We start from the raw sequence: 21,137 nt of genomic DNA on the forward strand, positions 1-21,137 counted from the left end.
GTGAAAATATTGTAATACCTTACATTTCTCTAGTACTTTAGAATTTGCCAAAAGCTTCTGAATTTATTTCTTCTTTGAACATCAGTGACAACCCCAAATGCTGAGCATATTATCATCTTTATTTTATATTCAACTCCAAAAATGTTTAAGGACTTGTTCAAGTTTGTTCAGACAAAGAACCACTGGAGTTAAGACGAAGTCATTTTCTGGTGCTAATTCAATCACATTGTCAGTACAGCATTTTCGCAGTGCCGCAGAAACAAACAACCCCAAGAATAAAAGTGGCTTACCATAACAGATACCCTGTTCCTGCTATTTGTCCATCATGACTCCGCCCAGGATAATGGAGCCACCTCAACTTGAAACACTGATGGCGTCTTGACAGAGGAAGAAAAAAGATATGGCAAATCAAGGACTGTTTCTTGTTTTGTGCCCAAAAGTAACATGTCAGGTCTGCTCACATTTCATTATCCAGAGTGAAGTAAATGAGTCAAATCTGATATCTGTGGAGTGGGGCAGTATAATCTTACCCCAGGAAGAGGCAGTAAATACTTTTGAATAATAATAATTTATCACAACTACCATCCAATATTGTTTCTCATTTGCCAAACTCAGGATTTTTCTTTTAAAAAATTTCTTTATTTGTTCATCTCCTCCTTGTCTGTGTTGAAAATATTCAATTTTGTGGCTTTTAAGCTCATAGTTTGGGAAACATGAGTATCAATTTTGGTAACGATAAGCTGGGCTAGTGTGGGCGCTGTGGAAATTCAGTCAATATAATCTATTGTTGCTATGTATTTGGGATAAGAAGTAGGAGAAAGGATGAAAGATGAAATTGCAGTCAATTAAGAGGAGTAAGAACAAGGTAGTTCTTGACAGCAGTCTCCTGTATACCCAGATAACACTCATCTGGGACCCTGACTGACAATTTTGCATATGGCTAATAGTAAACACCACCACAATCAAGATGGAACATTTCATCACACCCCAGAATTCCCTCCACAATAACTCATTTTTACTACTGTATTCTAGTTGTTGAATAAACACAGTACATTTTATTCTGTGAACAGACATTTGGGTTGTTTCCCATTTGAGCTTTTATAAGCATTGATGGCTTTCCCCCACCTTACCCACTTAAACACTGCATCTGAACATGCACCAACAAAACAAACTTATTATCAACTTCCAACCAAACCACCCAGGATCAGTTTAACAAACCTAACATCTTACTGACCCCCTCCCTTGCATTCAAATTCTAATTCCACCCCTTGAATTCACTTCCCTTCACTGATGAAGTCTGTCATTTTAAAGAAATTATTCCCCTCCTGAAGTCATCCTACCATCTTAATATCCTAATAAAATGCAATAATGAAAAGACATACAAAATACAAGACAAATTTTTTTAATATTAGAATGAACAGATTTAAAATTACATCTTAATAAATATAACAAATATAACGGGGAAAAATAAGAGAATTATAAAAACTGTACACTTTTGTTTACATATAGGCAATTTATATAGAGAATTGTCAATTTAATCATAACTTTTCACACTTCCATAATGCCTATATGTATACTTTGAATTAAAACCTTATAAATCAGTATTTTAAAAATTTAATGTGATAAGTGAGCTTGCTTCTTGCTTGTTAATTTGTCTAATCTAGGTTGGATTGATGACAACGCTACTCTCAGGGGATAATGTATATTTAAACTGTTTCTATGTTTTGTTTTAATAACACTTAATGTAGAGAACCCAGTCTCACAGAGGTATGTTGAGGGGAACAGAAGAAGAGATTTTAAAGCAATCTCAGCAAGCTCAGGATATTCATTTTTAACTTTTATCCAAAATGAAGCAAGTGATGCTGTATTTTCAAAATTCATTTTCAATCCTTCATCAGTAGCCAGTTTCAACAACTTATCCTGTAGGGTTATAGTTAAATATAAATTATCTTTTGATGAAAGAAATGGATTTTGTATCCATGAATTTCCTATGCGTGGATCTTCTTTTGATGGAAAATACAATTCAAAACAATCTAACAAATTTGTAAGATGTTCATTGACAACTTTTCGCAGATATGCAATATCAAGATCATTACCTACTTCACTGATAACTGTTGTTAAGTTATGGAACATGTCATAACAATCTGTAGAAACTCTTTTTTTCCAAGCTTCTAACTTTTGTTTTTGTCCTTCAATCTTATCTGCCATTGAAAAACATGTTGCATTCTTTCCTTGCATGCAAACATTAAGATCATTAAAAATACTGAAGATATCAGATAAATAAGCAAGTTTGGCTGTCCAATTCACATCTTTGAAAAGTTGGGACCAAACTGGTTTCTTGCTTTGCAGAAATACTAAGAGTTCATTTCGTATTTCAAACATTCTTGATAGAACTTTTCCCCGTGATAACCACCGTATCTCAGCATGCAATAACAGTTGCTTATGATCAGCTTCCATATTATCACATAATAAAGAGAATAATCTTGAATTTAACGTATTAGATTTTACATAATTCACAATTTTTACTATGTCAGTAAGCACACTATTTAGTTCAGGTGATATTTTTTTCATAGCAAGACTTTCTCGATGAATGAAGCAATGTGTTATTTTACATTCTGGTGCAAGTTCTTTAATCTGGGTAACCACTTCAGAATGTTTTCCTGTCATTGAAGCTGCACCATCAGAACACACTCCTACACAAAACTTAAATTCCAAACCACATTTATTGATAACATAATTCTTCACAGCCTCATAAATTTCTGAGCTAGTTGTGTTTGTTGGTAAAGAGGCTGAAAAAAAGAATTCTTCCTTTATATCATCATCATGTTCAAACCTCACGTATACTAAAAGAATTATCATGTTAGCAATATCTCTGCATTCATCAAGTTGCAGTGAAAAATACTTGGCTAGTTTTATTTGTTCTATGAGTTGGTCTTCCATATCATTCGCCAGTTCCTGAATACGTCGTGCTATGGTGTCATTGGAAAGTGGCACTTGAGCTACCTTCTTTGCTGCAGATTCACCCAACATTTCTAAGCAAACTTCTTTGATGCAGTCCTTCACTAGTGTCTCGGCAATTGTGTATGGGGTTTTAGACTTAGCAACCGGAAGTGCTACTTTATAAGAAGCCCGCAAAGCACTAATGTTTATGTGAGAAACATTGAACACCTGCTTTGGTTGGCTTTTCAATTCAGTACTCTTTCTTTCAAAGAATTCTTTTGGCTGTGAACTTATTTCTTTATGTTTTGAATATAGATGCCGCTTAAGTTTTGATGGTTTCATTGCTTCATTAGCCAGTACATCTCCACAAATAATACACTGTGGTTTCAGCACTTCACCATCAATTACAGCTACAAAACCAAATTCAATATATGAGGGATCATACTTCCGAGTAAAGCTAGTATGAAGTCTTTTGGTTTTCACTTCCTCAGGATGACTTCCATTGTTACCAATTCTTTTACTACTACTGCCATATTCAGAAAAGGTATGTCTTTTCTTCACAAAAAAGTCCAGTGAAGCTTGTTTTTCCATCTGCAAATTAGAATTAAAAATAAGTAATACAAATTTTACTTTTGTCTTTAATAATGTTAAACTAGAAATCAAAAACTAGGCTCGCATCATCAAAAAGCCTACAAATAATAAATGCTGGAGAGGTGTGGAGAAAAAGGAATTCTCCTACACTGTTGGTAGGAATGTAAATTGGTACAGCCACTATGGAGAACAGTATAGAGGTTCCTCAAAACACTAAAAGTAACATACGATTCTGCAATCCCACTTCTGGGCATATATCCAGAGAAAACTCTAATTCAAAAAGATATATGCACTCCACTGTTCATTGCAGCGCTATTTACAATAGCCAAGATATGGAAGCAACCTATATGTCCATCAAAAGATGAATGGATAAAGAAGATGTGGTATATATATATATATATATCAACATGGATGGACTTACAGATTATCATACTAAGTGAAATAAGCCAGAGAAAGACAAATACATGATATCACTTATATGTGGAATCTGAAAAAAAAAAAAAGATACAAATGAACTTATATCCAAAACAGAAAGAGACTCACAGACACAGAAAACAAACTTATGGTTATCAAAGGGGAAAGAGGAGGGGAGGGATAAATTAGGAGGTTGGGATTAATATATATACACTACTATATATAAAATAGATAACCAACAAGGTCCTACTGTATAGCACAGGGAACTATACTCAATATTTTATAATAACCTATAAGGGAAAAGAATCTGAAAAAAGAAAATATATATAGAACTGAATCACTGTTCTTTATACCTGAAACTAACATGATATTGTAAATCAACTATACTTTAAAAAACTTTTAAAAACCCCAAAACTAGGCTTGATTAAAAATATAAAATGATTTTTAAATTAAGTTATAAAGATAAATAAATACTTACATTTTCTCAGAGTTTTATACACTTTTGGGTTACAGCTGACAAGCTAATCATAGCATATCACACATTTTTTTTTTTTTTTTTTTTGCGGTACGCGGGCCTCTCACTGTTGTGGCCTCTCCCGTTGTGGAGCACAGGATCCGGACGCGCAGGCTCAGCTGCCATGGCTCACGGGCCTAGCCGCTCCGCGGCCTGTGGGATCTTCCCGGACCGGGGCACGAACCCGTGTCCCCCGCATCAGCAGGCGGACTCTCAACCACTGCGCCACCAGGGAACCCCTATATCACACATTTTAATATGAACCTATTGTGCTTGACTAATGTAGAGCTGCTACCACATGTGACTCACCTTGAGAGTTTAACACCCAAATTGAATATTCTATTTGAAAAGACGAGTTCATTAATCACGTGCTTGGGCATTGCAGCAAATGTTAAATTGTTGTAACTTTCCAAATACTCTCAAATTTGTGTACTTACCTAATTATGGACTAGTATAAACAGTTTGCAGACCAGCACTAGTCTGAAGAACAAACTCTGAGTACCACTGGCCCAAATCATGTGTAAGCTTCACATTTCAAAACACTTACCTGAACACATATTATCCTCATTGGTCTTATTTCACACTCTGCATTTAAGTCAGAAAACCAAACTCTTTCCCAACACAAATCCATATCTCCCAACCAAACTTATCATCCCCTGCCCTTCCTAAATATTTCTTCACTTGACCTGAGATGCCCTTTCTTAGCTTACCCCTCAACCCAAACTCACATATAATTAAAACAAAATAACATTAAATTCATCTGTCCCCAAATTTATCCTTCTATAGAAACATACCATCATGCATACCATTTATCCCCTAGCTTTCTCATTCCACTAAGAAATGCCTGACATCAGAAATAAGTAAGAGATACTACTGTTTTTCACCCCAGAACAATAAACAAAGCTGCATCCAAGGTTATAACTTCCAACTTGAAAAAAGGAGTGGAGGGAGGACATTAAATGTAATTGGCCTTTCTTTGGAGAAAATATACACAAGATGGCCATAATTTTGCTTTAGTACGCCATGTCAAAAATTTCTCACTCATCATGGTCACAGTAAAGTATGAGGCTCTTCCCCTGCTTTGATCTACAGCAGACACTCACTCTTACCCATTCTCCTACTTTGTCTGATGAAAATGGTGTCTCCGATGGCTTTAACATTTTGGAGGGTTGAACAGTCAAACTTCTTGGAATCTCATCATGTTTCCTTTTCATTGTAGTGGTCTCATAGCAAAGACTACAAGTTATTCTATGGTGATAACCATCAGTCTCACGTTGAGAGGGCACTCCACAGATTGCATGGACGTTTCTATCACATGATACACAACTATTAACACCTGTGCATTCTTTTTCACAAACTACACAAGATAAAAAATTCAGTCTGCTTTCAGGAGGAGTTTTTTGGGCTATCTTAGGAGAAATAGAAAGATTTTCTTCAATATCACTACTATCTGTTCCAGTCTCAATATTTTCTTCATACTGGGCTCTTAGAGTATTTTCTAATTCCTTGTCGGCCTGTTCCAATTCATTTTCTGTGTTCAGGCTGGCAATAAGTTCTTCAGTTAGCTGAGATTGAGACAAGCCCAGTTTAGCTTCAGAGCTAAATGTACCCTCACATGGAGTCTGTTGCATGCCTCTGTGATAGGGTTGATTTTGGGTCATCTGAATAAACCACAAAAATTCAGCCCAGTGTGATGAATTGTTAGTTTGCATCCAGGAGATAATCCGATTTTGGATATCCTCATTAGTTTGATTTATAGAATTTAGACTTTGGCAGGGCTGAGGTTTCCCATGGACAATTTTCAGTTCTGGCCAAATATAACTAAGTTCACTGACAATCTGGCTTGAAAATTCCCTCCCATTGTCAGACTGTAGAACACTGGGTGCTCCAATAATCGTAAAAATATCTAAAAGAGCATGTGCAACCTCTTTAGGCCTTTTAGATTTTAATGACCGCAAAAAACTCAACTTTGTACGAAGGTCTTGATAATGCATGATAAATTTATACTCCCCATCAGGATTCAACTGCATGTCTATAAGATCTACTTGGCATCTTGAGTTAACTTCCTTAATTGGCTTCGATGTTAGAACTTTCTTGAGTTTTGAATTTTTCTGTTGGCATGGTTTGCAGAGTGTCAAGTATAGCATTATAACTTCTTTTGTGATGTTCTTGTATTTTGCTTGTAACTCTTTTTCCATGCGGGTACGTCCACCATGTCCAATGCTGAGATGTGTATCATGCAGTATGTCAAATAAATCCTCACTGTGTAAATAATACCGTACTTTATCTGTTTCCCCATTTACAGCCTCAATCAGCTTCTCACGTCCTTGTACCAGGATCACATCAAATCTAGCCAAGCGACGGTAGTCAACTGATTCTTTTTTTGCCTTGGCCTTAGCCTCTTTCACTTCCCTTATTAATTGACAGTACTTTGCTTTAGAAAATATCTTGGTATTATTACTCTTGTTTTCCAGTAACACTGCTAAGCTTCTGAAGAACTTTTCTCTCATGTTTTCTGGTTCGATTTCTGCTTCATTAGTATCTAAGCTACTAAAGTTATCATCACCCATGGTTTGAGACATCATGGAAAGCCACAAAAATGACCCTAAAATATAAAGAAAAAAATCAGTTAGACTATTTGGGAATATAATTTAAAATATGTATATTGCTCAAGTAGCCACTAGAGAGAGCTGGGAGTACAAATAGATGCTATGGACACACAAGAGGGGGAATACAATTTTGGTTAGGGAGTCTACCTTTGGAGGAATAGAGAGGGTAAATGAAGAACTCAACCCAGGAACAAAGAGTTCTGATATAGTAAAGAGTAGAAAGCCAGGATGTGACTTTCCAGAGCAGTATCCAGGGTTAGCCTTAAAGTAAAGCACTGTTTTATGTAAAACAGGGAGCAAACTGATGTTATTATTTTTTCATTTATTTATTAATTACACAAGAACATTTTTTTTGGCTAGAGAAGTCTCAGAAATACAGTCATAGATATTTTTAAAGCCCCAGACTATACCACATTTTGTTTTATTCAGTCAGGTTAGCTGTTATAGCAACATTTGGGGCTGAAGTTTCAACATCATATATTTGCATGAGCTCCTTTTCGGTGCTTGTGAAACTATAAACCCAATACCAATAATCTTATTACTGATTTTAATAAAGAAAGAGTAGCAGATGAACCTGAAGTAGTGAAAATGCTCTGACTTAACATAGCATATTAAAATAAATGTTTAGAATATTCATAATAACAGAAACACTTAGAATAAATCAAATTTGGCTAGTCTTAAGGAAACTATTTTGAAAAAATCAAAAAGAATAATTTGGAATTAGCATATCACCTCTAAAGTCTTACAGCTGCTTGGAAAAAATACTTTCTCTCAAGTCAACATTGTTTATACTACTAATTTGCATAACAAATATTGAATTGGTAAATTTAAATCATTCTCAAATGTTCATAACTTCCAAAACTTCAAATTAATATGTTACTGTGTGTTTTGGCCTCACTTAAGTCTCAATGGTTCCAACAAGATTTCCTTGACCATTTAATTTAAGCTTACAGTGAGTTCTCCTTTCTTGAGGACATAATTTATTCACAACACAAACTAGCACTGTAGCACTTTCTTCTTTAACTGTTTCATAGAACTAACAAGATTGTAAGTTTCTAAAGAAGCAGGGATCACTTTTTCCTCCAGTATCTTTTCCATTATCTAACACATTACTACATAGAAAAGTGTCAGATAGGGAATTCCCTGGTGGTCCAGTGACTAGGACTCAGGTGGTTTCATTGCTATGTGGTCCAGATTCAACCCCTGGTCGGGGAACTAAAATCCTGCAAGCCAAGCCTTGGGTGTGGCCACAAAAAAAAAAAAGTGTTGGATAAAAATGTGTTAACTTTATAATGAGGATGACAACACTCACAATAAGTGGTATTTCAAAATGTGACTGAAAAGACCATTATATAGATAGTATTTCTTTCCACACTGATACATTTTGCATCATGCTATGGAGCCATGAACATAACAGAAGGTAAACAAGGATAAACTGGGGGGAGGAAAGAAATACAGGGCAACGTAAATGAGAACCAGAGCTTCAGAATATGTAATCTGAGAATATGAGCTTCAGAAATTAGTACAATCAATGTTAGTAGGTCTAGGATAAGCAGAGAATAAGGAGTTGCTAGGGTTATAAGAAAAGAAAAGAAGAAAATTATATCAATTATACTTAAGCCTTTGGGAAAAGACTCCAAGGGCTTTTACTTATACTCCATAACTTATACTCCATAACTTATACTTATATAGTTATGTTATGGCTTATACTCCATAACTAGGCCAGCCTGTGCTGCTGCCTCCACCACACACTACACTGTTAATAGTCCTTAGATCTCTAGTGGACAGACTTCAGAAATTCCATTTTCTTCAGTAGAATATCGAAGTAGTATTTCCAAGTCTTAAACAGTCATATGTAACAAGAATTGGGGGCAGAGGCTACAGAAATGGGACCCATGTCTACATTGACAAGTGATCAGCATTTACATACAGAGGCATCTCTGATTTATCTATCCATAGGTACTTAATTCCATTGCAAAATATCCATGAAAAATCTTGTGTTCAACTATTTTTTACATTATTGCATGACTGCTTAATTCAACTTCTTTAATAGCATTCCACTACATTCGTTGACCTTTCCTTCAGCCATATTCAGTAGAAGCTGCAATGGAATAAAATTTGATAAGCTTTCCATGAATGGACACTTCCCTCCTCCCAAATCTCATCCTCCTTCCAAAGACTAACTTATCTTCACCATTATCTTGAAGTGCATGTGGCTCTGGAGATTCACATTCCATTCCGTCCTCTACAGTCTGGAGATGGGTACCTAAGGACGCCTTTGCAGTATCTAGAAGAGTCATTTCTTCCATAGGAACTTCCTGCCCATATGTGTCCTGTGGGACCTGCGGATAAACAGGTACATTTGGAAACTAATATAATATTAATCACATCACTGCACAAACCATAGCTAAACTTCATAACATTCTTCTACTGAAACAGAATGGATATAAGAAGAAAAAAAAGTCTTCATTGAATTCTTAAGAGGAGTGCAAGATAGAATAAGGAGAGAAATAAAAAATGCTGGGACGAATAAAGCCAGAGCCATACAACAGAAACTGTCTGCATTGAACAGGAGTTGATACGCATCCTCGTGGTTTCTGTTTTAGGGAATAACAATGGAAGCACATTAAAGGAATCTTTCCTAATTTTCCTCCTAACCAGAAGAAAATTGTAAATGGGTTTCAGTGTGAGCAATTAAAAGTAAATATTTGGGGGGTATGCAAATTATCTAATAGGAACTAACTGAACTGTTAAACCCAGGAAGAAGTCTGATAGTTGTTTTAGACCAAATGTGGAAAACATTAGCCCAGTGTGTTATGGATGGGAGAAAAAAAAAGCCAATCAAAGTGGATAACTGTTGGGTGAAAAGAAAACATTTATCTCTTCCTTACACCAATGATCTAGTACTCGGTTTATAATTAAATTTACCCAATTGTCCCCATACATTCAGTTAACCCTTGAACAACATTGGTTTAACCCTTGGGTGACTATCTATAGGCGGATTTTTTTCAATAGTAACTACTACAGTAAATACTACACGATCCCTGGTTGGTTGAATCCGCATATGCAGAAACAGATATGGAAGAACCATGTATAGGGAGGACTATTTTCAACTGTGCAGAAAGTCAATGCCCCTAACCCCTCACCCCCATAGGTGTTCAAGGGTCACCTGCATTTTATGTTTGCTTTTTTTAAGTCCATGATCCATTCAGTATTTATACATTGTTTTTGGTTATTATATCTCTTTTGCTTCTTTTAATCTAAAATCATTTCCTGACTTTTTTTTTCCTGACTTTTTTATGACATTAAATTTTGAAAAGTCAGGGCTACTTGTCTTATAGAATATCGCACATTAGGGACTTGCCTAATTGTTTCTTCACAAGTAGATTCTGGTTAAACTTTTTTTTTTACTTTCTTTGTTTTTTGAGGAACAAAAACCCAGTATTTTTAATTTGATCATTTTTTTTCTTGCAGAGCAGTATTAACGTCCATTACACCTCCAGCAGCAATGCCCTCCTCGGCCAAGGAGGTGGGTTACGGATGGAGCCGAATCTTGAAAGCACCCGAGCCTCAGCCTCCACGCGACTGCTTGGCGGCAGGGAAAGAACATTTTTGGAAGAATACTACGTAAGTAATGTGTACTTACTGTGTCACATCACAGGTTACATTAAGTTGTCAAATTATTTTATTGTAGATAATGCTAAATTTGATTACTTAGTTAAGGTGGTAACTACCAGATCTATCCATTCAAAAATACACTTTTTCCAACTGTAATAAATAATAATTGGTAATAATTTGGAGCTATGCAAATATCTTATTCCCCAATGGTTTTAACATTCATTGATTTCTGCTTGTTATACTGGGCGTTGCAAAATGGTGACTTCCTACTTTTACAATTCCTTCTACATTTAATAGCTAGCAGTTTTCTGTAAAGAGCTTTCTGTCCATCCTACTTTGGTGTCTGTCTCTCTTTTTGAGTATCACTATAGACTTATTTTATAATCCATTCCATCCTCACTCACTTTGATGCTCAAACTCTCAAATTTGGCCAGTGGGAGCCCCCTTGATCTGGCACCTGCAACCTTTTGACATGACCCCACTAGTTTTTGTTTTGGTTTGGTTTGGGTTTTGGCACATCCAAGCTTTCTAGAATAAACAATACAAGGACCACATTGTATTCTCCCTGTCCCAGATCTAGTTTAACTGTTTTTTTTCCCAAGAAATTTTTATTCATTTTAGAGGACAACAATGTTTAGTAGCAAAGATTGAGTAGTAGTAGGCTCATTTTTAATAGGTGTCATCTCCTCTAGGCCCTTTCAAGGATAAAGCTGGTAAATATATTTTATAAAATAACATGAATTCAACTCAACTTCAATACCTATAGAATTTTCCTCACCTTTCCATCTTCCATATTAATATCTTCCTTCTCCCGCAGTTAAAAAAAAAGCAGTTCATAACAATGTATATATATTATTTACTCATTGGCTCTAAACTACAATAATACAAAAGAGTTTCAGAATCACCATGCTTTGTGTTGTAGAACACTTCCAACAACATACCTACTAAGTAAAGTTCAATATATCTTTGCAGCTTTACAGGCCCATAGACAGTATCCCGCTAAAAGTATATGGTCAGAGTACTGTGGTCAAGCCACCTGAATTATTATTTTCCTCTGTATTACTATGTTAATTTGATATATTGTTGAGTTCATTTGTTTCTGTTTTTATCATTTTGAATTTAGTATTGTTTCTTAAATACTGAGAACATTTACGTGATATAAAAAAAAAACGAAATATGTATCCAGAGAAGTCTTGCTCACATTCACATAGCCTGCATTCTACTCTCCCCCACTCCCATAAGAAACCATTTTTTGTTGTTGATGCTTTACCCTCTGGGTTTTTTTTTTGCAAAAATAAGTAAAAACATTATACATACGTATACACACACATGTCTGCATGTATATATTTGTGTGTATATAATACATATACAAATTAAATGCAAATGTGTGTATACTTATTTTTTCATATTGTATAGTAGTTTACACCTCCTTTTTTTTCACTTAATATAAAAATATTATCTGGAAATCATTTCATACCAGTTCATAGATATCTTGCTTATGCTTTTTTTTGTGTACATAGTACCATTATATTGATGCACCATAGTTTATTCAATCACCCTTATACGAATGGGCATTTAGGTTGTTTACAATATTTTGCTTTTACAAATAATGCTGCAATGAAAAACTGTGTCTATGTTGTTTCTTACTTGTATTTTCCAAGTAAATTCCCAGAAGCAATATTGCTGAAATCGTAAATGCATAAATATGTGTTAGATGGTGCCAAAATCCCCTCCATAGGGATGGTACCATTTTGCACTTCTACCAGCAACATTTGAGAGGAACTGTTTCCCCAGTCAGACCAACAGATTGTGTTGCCACGCTTTTGAATTTTTGCCAGTCTGATAGGTGACAAATGGCACCTCAGTATAGTTTTGATTTGCTCTTTTTATGATTGAAGTCGAGTATCTTCTCATAGCCATTTGTTTGTTTGTAAAAAAAAAAAACAACTGCTCATGTCTTGTGATTATTTTTATTGCATTTCTGTTAAGGAGATTCACTTATACCTATGACATATTTTGCAAATATCTTCACTAATTTATTATATTGATTTGCTTGTGGGGGTTTTTTGTCCTGCATTTAAAAAAAATGTTTCATGTAGAAATAAAGGTTTTTGATATTACTTCTAGATTTTGAGTAATTCTATACATTCAGATTATTTTAAGAAGTCATGCTTGTTTTCTCCTAGTTCCTGGATGTTTAAAATTTTATATATTGATCTCTGACACATTTAAAGTTTATTCTGGTTCTGGAATATGGTATGAGGTATGGGTTTCATGTGTTTCTTTTTGAAATGGCTATCTCTTTGTCCCAACACCATTTACTTAAAACACCATTTTCCCCACTGTGATTTGAGATGGCACATATATTGTGTACTCAGTTTTCATATGTGCTCCAGTCCACTTTCATACTTTCTATGGTTTCATTGATCCAGCTATTCATGTGTCAGTACCACAATTTTACCTAAAGAGGCTTTATGGTATGTTAGTATCGAATGAGACTATTGCTCTCTTCTTTACTCTTCAAGTTTTTCCTACCGATTCTTTCACACTTATTTACACATATGAATACAGTTCAGTGTTTTAATCCTTTTCAAAAGTAAGCAATTAGTTTTGTTTTCTCCTAACACAGTAGATAGAAATTCATCTTCTATTGTTTTCAAGTTTTGGGTTCTAAGCAACACAGATATCCTCCCTGGCTATAGATGAACCTATAATATAGTAATACCTCATTGTTATTACCTATTAAGATAATCCCCTTAGAATTCGCTTCTATGGACATTGGCTGGTTGGCTGTGTTCCTCAGCTTCCCTGCATTCTGCTTGCTTACTTCTTCTTACTTCCATTAGAGGGACTAGTCCAAGGTAGGTGGGCCTGGTCTTGGAAGGAATAGGAGGAATTCCACTCTGCCTTTACCACAAAAGTGTAAAGGGTGCCTCTGGATGGCAAAAACAAATCACAAAGCTGAAATTACTTCAAACTGGTTATGAAAGTCATTTGTCTTTCACTATATGATTCCCAGATTTGATTTTTTAAGATATCTAATAAGAAATTTTGGTCATAAAATAGTGGAGTAAATATGACTGTATTCATTAGAAATGCATGTATTTCCCAATTAATTAAAACACCTAACTTATAGTGGCTTAAACAAATAGGGGTTTATTTTTGTCATATGCTAAGAAATCCAGAGGAGGGCAGTTGCTGGCATTGATTCACATACCTAACAGTTCTGTAAGGGACCCGAGTTGTCTTTATATTTCTGCTCTGCCATTCATAACATATTGGTATTCATCCTCATGCTTATCATCATGTCATGGTCACAAGATGGCTACCACAGCTCCAGATATCACATCGACGTTCAAGACAGGAAGTGGGAAAAGGCAGAACTAAACACATCTGTGCCATTTTATAAGGAAAATTAAAGCTTCTACAGAAATTCCCAGAAAATATGCTTATTTCTCTCTGGCCAGACTATGATTGATGCATGGCTAACTCTAGCACAAGGAAAGCTGAAAATTATTTAGTTAGGTACATAGCCAACATGAACAAAATCAACATTTTTTAAGCAAGAAAGAAGGCGTGTACAATAGATACTGGGTTGGCAGCTAAAAGTGTCTGCAACAATGGCATTTCCCCCTCCCTTCAGAAATCACACAGAAACAAGAAAAATGAGAAACATTTATGCAAACTTGACATTCAATAAGACTAGGAGATTTCTATAACCCTGAGTCACATGAAAAACTATCAAGTATGAGCAGAGCATAACCCTGAACATTACCCAGGATTGACAAAACACCAAGTCCTACCAATGGTTGCATTTTTCAACGAAGCTAGAAGAGGAAAATTTTAAAGTAACAGGTACATCCTAAGGCAAAAAACTAATATTGTTTATTTGAAACAAAGAGAAAAGGTGTGCTGGCTAGAGATAAGAGACTGCCTGTACAGGCATCTATGCAGTAACATATGAACTCATGAAAAAACATGCTTTCTGCAAAACTGCACAAAAAATAACAGGATTTATGGAGAAAATAAAGTTGTAGGGTAGACTATTTAAATTCTACACAACTTTGTCAGGAGAGCATTAATAAAACTACAGAAATTCCAATAAAAGTACAAGTAGAGTCAAAAAGACATTAAATAAAGAAATGTTACATTAAGTATAGGATTTTACTTTGAAAGGTGATGGTATCTTGTTAGAAAGAGGTGTAAGGAAAGGGTGAGGCAAGGGTAGAGGATATCATCATCAGAAGTTCGGATGGACAAGCATTTGCACACTTTCCAAGAAATGTAGTGATATTACAAAAAATATAATGACGGTTCTGGCTCATCATCTTGTTTTTATTTCTTTGATATTGGCTTATAAAAAGACATGTAGTTTTTGCTGCTTAAATATTTTCTTTCATAAAGAAGCTGCTAACATGGCTCCAAACAGGACCTCATGCCACGAAGTAAAATCCTGCTGTGTTCTGCATCATTATCTTCTATCCACTGTAACTGCTTTTCTATCATACTTAGAGCAGAAGGTAACTGAGAAGTGAAATGCTCTTGTGGGGTGGCTTGTTGAACTGCACCATCCTCTTAAACGCTTCCATTTGAGCCTCAGCATCTAATTGTTGTGGCTCTTGTGTAGAGAGAGCCTCTGCATGAGATTGCAGCAGTTCCTCAATATCTTCACTCTCAACTTCTTCAAATCCAACCTCCTTTGAAAGAGCAATACAGCTTGCTTTGATTTGAGGGAGCTCTTCTGAAGGTTCAAAGCCTTTAGAATCATAAATTAAATCAGGGAGAATCTTACACCACACCCCATGCAAACAGGCTTTGGTGACATCATTCCAGGCCTCTACAAGACTATCAATTGCAGGTTTAACGCTCTATCAATTCCAGAATTCAAAAACTGTGTGTGCATTGTCACCCCCTGTTGATCCAATAAACACCTTGAATGTTATCATTAAATAATAAGCTTTAAAAACTGTGACCACACCCTGATCAGGGAGTAAAGTAGTTGTATGAGGAGATAAGAAGAGAACTTTAATATTTGAAGAAAGTTCAGCAACTGTTGGAGGATGGCTTGGTGTATTATTGAGAATTATAAGAATTTTGAAAGACAAATTGTTCTTCTTGCAATATTTTAAGAAATCATCTATAAAACATCACCTTGACGATAAGTAAATACCTGCCCTGTCATCCAGCCTCTCTTGCTAGACTTATAGCAGTCACCCAGGCTAGTCTTTACAATTCCTTTTAAAGCTTGTGGGTTGGCAGAGTGATAAATCACACAAGCTTTAGCTTTAAATTCCCACTGGCATTCCCACCCAGCATCACAGTCAGTTGACCTTTTGTAGCCTTAAACACTGGATCTTATGATTTCTCCTTCAAGATACAGGCCCTTGAGGCCATTTGCTTCCAATAGAGACTAGTTTCATCAAAATTAAAAATCTGATCCAGGTTATAGCCTTCTTTATCAAATTTCTTAACACTCGGGGAAATGTCTTTGCAGCTTCTCTGCACTCACAGCTTCACCAGAGATCCTAATAATGTGGAAACCACAGCAGTTCTTGAAGCCACTAAACCAGCCACTATTTGCACTAAATGAAGGCACTTCTGCAGGATCTTCCACTTTCTTCTTAAGGTCTTCATGTATTGCTAAAGTCTTCTCTTTAATTTTGAGAAAGGTTACCTCTGATTGCTTCTTTCTTTGGTATAAAATCCAAACAAATGTTCCATTTCTACCATTTCCTTATGCCTTCTTCCAATAAATTTTGTAGCAATGGAAGTTGTTCCAGCTAGATAACTTTATTTTCCCAGCATTGTCTCTAATTGTTCGTAAAGTTGACTCTTTTATTTCAGTTGCACACCCAGTGTCACATGTTCTTTCATTTATTTCAAAACATTTTATAATTTCGAGCTTTTCTTCAGTTGTTAAATCTTTTCTTCTTTTGTGCTCACTAGCATAAATTTTATCACCAGCATGCTTCTATGGCACTTGCAAACCCCCTTCCTTGCTCATTTTCTGAAATACAAAAAAGTTTAGCAAAAAATGCACCAAAATGGGCGGGAACTATGCACATAAGGGCTTCCAAAACAGAGACTGGGGCCAAGAGAGCCAAGAGGAAGGATATGGAAGTGGATGGACATTATGCACTGTATGTCTTCACAACTTGCTGCACTCAGCTATAGTCATATACTTTGCATTCAGCTGCTCTCACTTGGTGGCCCAAAACATCAACTTTCTGGGAAAACTCATATATGAGCCGGCACAATTTCAGCACTATATTGACTTATTTTCCTATTTACCAATCTCATATGAAAGATTCTGCATTCCAGAAAAACATATTTTAACAGATCAGACTGTATACATACAATGTTCATACTCAAAAAGAATTCAGATAAATGTATAGATAGTAACATTATAGAAATGTAACAGTGTTTGGCAATATCCATAATGTTCTAAAATTACAGTCATAGAAAGCAAGTATATTCTCTTAAAAATAACCTCTAGTGTGATGGGAAAAGACAGAATACTGGCTCACATACCAACAACTGCAAGTACTGAAAAGTATCTAGAAAATGATGCAATTAATCTCTTCACTGTACAGATGAAGTCATCAAAGTCCAGAGAAAGTGTGTGTGCCCAAGATTATACAGCTAATTAGTGACAGAGCCTATCATAGAACCCAGATCTTATGATTCACCATTTCCTGATTTTCCATTAAATTAGACTACTTTTCTATTTGTCTCTCCTAGAAGGTATTCCTTATATTCCTGCACTGATTTACTTTCATATATGGTAAAAGTAGCGGGGATCGTAAGAAGAGATAGCTACCTTAATCTCACAGTCACTAAATAAGAGATATTTTCCATTTGCAAGCAACAGACCAAGGTTTCCCATTTGGTTAAACCATCTCCTTATTAGGATCAGCTATCACTGACATGCAAATTGTTATCCCAGAAGCATGAATCTATTCGTCTGCACCAGTGATCAAATAATAATGCCCAGAACCAGAGTTTGCAGCCGTCAGTGTGAAGTTAACCCCACTTACTCTACCTTGGACCCACGCACTCAAATTCTTCACAGAAGATGGCCCCTCCAATTTCTCACCTGCTGTCTGGGTTCATCAAGCTCCCTCTCCAAATCTTCCAGCACAGTCACCACCTCCTCTCCACTCTCAGGATGATGCTCCCGCACCCAAGCCTGGAGCTCCTCAGGCAGGATGGTCAGGAGCTGCTCCAGCACCAACAACTCCAGGATCTGCTCCTTGGTGTGTATCTCTGGGCTCAACCACTGACGGCAAAGTTCCCTGAGTTGGCTCAGAGCTTCCCTGGGTCCGGGAGTCTCCTGATAGCAGAACTGCCGGAAGCGTTGACGAGAGAGTTCCCTGGTGTGAGACAAATCCTTCTGTAGGCAGGATTCCTGATCCCAAATAGGGTCTTCTTCTTTAACCTTTACTTTGATAATCTCCCCTTGTTCCTCTGAAACCTGGCCAACCAAGGCTGGGAGGGCCCCCGGGGCTGCCGCCATCCTTAGCTTAGCTTAGAGAAAGGCTCGCTCCAACAAGGGTCTAGGCAGATTTTCCTTGAAGGCCCCAGTCAATTCTTGGTCAGGAAAGTTTTCGATATAAGAAAACCCTGTTGACCAGAAAAGTTACAGACGCAGCTAAAAAAATTTTGTTTAGGTGACAACAGGGCAGTTACTCGAGCAATTCCATTGAAAGTGAAGCCATTCTCTGACAAGACGGGAAACTGTGAGCACAGAACTACTCACTAAAGCTCCAGGACCACAGATTGAGCGGCAGGTTACTTGCGAGACAGAAAACTGGGGAGACTTTGGCCCTAAATAAAGCCTAGATATACGAGCTCCACCAAGGAAACCAGACAGGTCTCTCCGAAACCGGCGCTCCCTGTGGCTCAGGCCCGCGTGGAGAGGGCGAAGGGCTCCTGCCACACGGCTAGCCGTCTGCGGAGGAGGCCCGATTGTCGCCGCGCAGACACAACCTTCCCTCCGCCTGCACTTTCCTTCAGAGAAGCTCGGACCCTCTCGCGCCACGCCAGAGAAATGGGCCGCGGGCTACACTCCTGGCCGACGCAGCTGCTCCCACGTTCCCGCCAGGCCGGGGGAGCAGCGCTCACTTCCGGTCCGCTCTAGGATTCCAGGTGGTGCAGTCATCTCGGTGGTCGTGGTAACGTTGGTGAGCACCCGGAGGCAAGTGCTCTGTAAACGGTACAGAGACTTAACTCCCGAGTTACCCAGTTCCCGGGTGAAAAGAGTTTCACGGTGTGAGTAGCGCTAGTGTAGAGGCTACTCTGGGTGGTTGTTTTTTTTGTCACAGTGATAAGCCGTCGCTGCACTCAGACCCGCAGTACTCACCGCCGCGTCCTAAAACAGACGTAGAAGAGCATCCCTGAGCGAATGCCAAGTCAGCGAATTTGTAGGCTTCAACCGGCCTTTTCTCGTTAGATTTGGGCCACTGTCTCCTTTCCCATTCACCGTAAATCAGACTCGAAAAAAGAAATGTAAGATCTAGTTCCTTCTTTCCATTTTATAGATGGGAAAAATCAAGATCCATATAGTGAGCTTCCCCCCTAACGACAGGAGTAGCTATTCCTGTGAGCCATGCTGTGAACAGTCCTGTGAAACTGGCCCCAGAAACCTAACAAGGAAAATCTGGACGTGTTTTCAGAGTCTAACAAGTCATTACAGGTGGGCAACCAGGAAATTCCCACCTGGCTCATGCTCCTTCAAGGCAGTGTGCTCTGCCAGGCAAGGTATTCGAAGATGCACGGAGCAGGCAGTGCTAGAGTGGATGCAGGTAAGCAAAGAGAAAACGCTGTTTCAAGAGGAAAAGGCTGTGGCACGGGTGGATTCTGCTGGAGGTCTAGAAGCCTAGGAATCATTGCAAGTGTCAGCCTTAATTCCTCTTCCTCCTCCCCACCCAGCCTGCCCCCACGGCCTTGTTAAGAGCGCTCAATAAATAATAGATGTCCGAGGAATATTTGTTGAATTGCTGAATGCCTCCTTTTCCCCATTCTCTCTCTGCTTCTACTTTGTTCCCTGTTATTACTCACATTTTGGCATTTCTGATTCAAGAGACTTTGAAGGATCAGAAGGTCTTTTTTAGAGATCTCTAAATCAAGAATTTTTACCTTTGAGGTCTGTAAATGATCTTGAGTGAGTCGCTAAACCCAGTGAAATTGTATATACAATTTTTGTCTATGTGCGCGAGTCATCAGATCATCAAAAGGACTGAGATGGAGCTCCCCATTCTTTTTCCTAGCCACTATTAACATGTTGCACTTATCTTTTGTGGTTTCCCCCTAACCAACTGTTAACCCTTTGCAGTCAGGGATTCTATCCTCTACATTTTTCATTTTCTGCATTCTGTGATCACCACCATACTGAGCACAGGAGGCAGTCAGCATGGAGTAAACATGACTTCTAAGTCCTCTACTGAAGGGCATTAATTTTTTTTTGTAGATTTTTCACTTTTAATTACTAAAGTGACTATATCTCACAAAAGTGAACACGACAAAAAGTGAGAAGCTCCTTGATTCCCAATTCCGCTTCTTAAGCTATTTAAAAATGTATATATAAACTCACAAACTATGACTTACAAAAATTAGTTCATGCTATATATTACAATTCAGCAAATTTCTAGGTTGTGTTTATTTGTTTTAAACTTAGATTAAATGCTCTCCAGAAACTGCCAAACCAACATGTGGGTACCTACATCTATCCCATTCTTTTTAGTATATTATTTCCGTTGAATGGATGGGCATATTTTCAAGTTTCTGATATTGCAAAATATTACAGTGAACATCCTTAGACATATATTTTAATTTTTTAATTTTTTGTATTTCTGTAGGATGGCTTTTTTACAGAAAAATTGCTGAGTAGAGATTATTTTGATAGATATCGCCAAACTGCTCTTTGGAGGGGTATTTATCACGAGCTTCACTAAGTGTCAAGACTGCTCTCCAAGGCCCTGGAAGGGGTCGCCCTGTATGAACATGTTTTTGTAAAACTTGCAAAAGTATATTATAATGGAAATTAGTTAAGACTGCGGCCTCTTTTTATTCCAGTTTTTCCTCTGATACGTTATATATGCTTTACAGTAGCTGTATCTGTTGAGAATGTCTATTCTTTTTCTTAAAAAGGACCCCCTTGTGTCCTTTTTAGGAAACTTGTGTAAGTTTCAGACTTCACAAAATCTGGATCCGCCTCTGCTGGTCTTCCAAAAATTAATTTATGCTCCCAACAGAAGCAGAAGAGAGAGTGCCCGGATTGCCCTGAATGATATTTTGCCCAATGCCTCTTCCCCAGCGACAGTAAAGCGTCAGATTTCATTATCAGCGTGGTCTCACTGAAGCTTGACCTAACTCTTCTGGGTTAGAGCTATTGAAAACTTATGAAGGAAATATTTAACTATGATTACAGACGGAGGTTTACCTTTTCGGTT

At 37.3% G+C, this 21,137-nt stretch overlaps 1 protein-coding gene across 2 annotated transcripts; it reads right to left on the bottom strand.

Moving 5' to 3' along the window:
* Nucleotides 1-305: 305 nt before the first annotated feature.
* On the bottom strand, nt 306-18,664 carry ZBED9 (zinc finger BED-type containing 9). Of its 2 annotated transcripts, XM_029242746.1 has the most exons (4): nt 17,783-18,664; nt 9,263-9,410; nt 5,569-7,064; nt 306-377 (listed from the first exon to the last, which is right to left on the bottom strand). In XM_029242746.1, the coding sequence occupies exons 1-4, from the start codon at nt 18,200-18,202 to the stop codon at nt 324-326; spliced, it is 2,118 nt and encodes a 705-aa protein (XP_029098579.1). In that variant the 5' UTR covers nt 18,203-18,664; the 3' UTR covers nt 306-323. The 2 variants fall into 2 exon arrangements, with proteins under 2 accessions (XP_029098579.1, XP_029098578.1); XM_029242745.1 differs by lacking the exon at nt 306-377 and having other exon boundaries at nt 4,361-7,064.
* Between the last annotated feature and the right edge of the window lie 2,473 nt (nt 18,665-21,137).

The sequence above is a fragment of the Monodon monoceros genome, unplaced genomic scaffold (assembly GCF_005190385.1).
Source record: "Monodon monoceros isolate NGI ecotype Baffin Bay Population unplaced genomic scaffold, NGI_Narwhal_1 Super_Scaffold_3, whole genome shotgun sequence".
Taxonomy (NCBI): Eukaryota; Metazoa; Chordata; class Mammalia; order Artiodactyla; family Monodontidae; genus Monodon; species Monodon monoceros.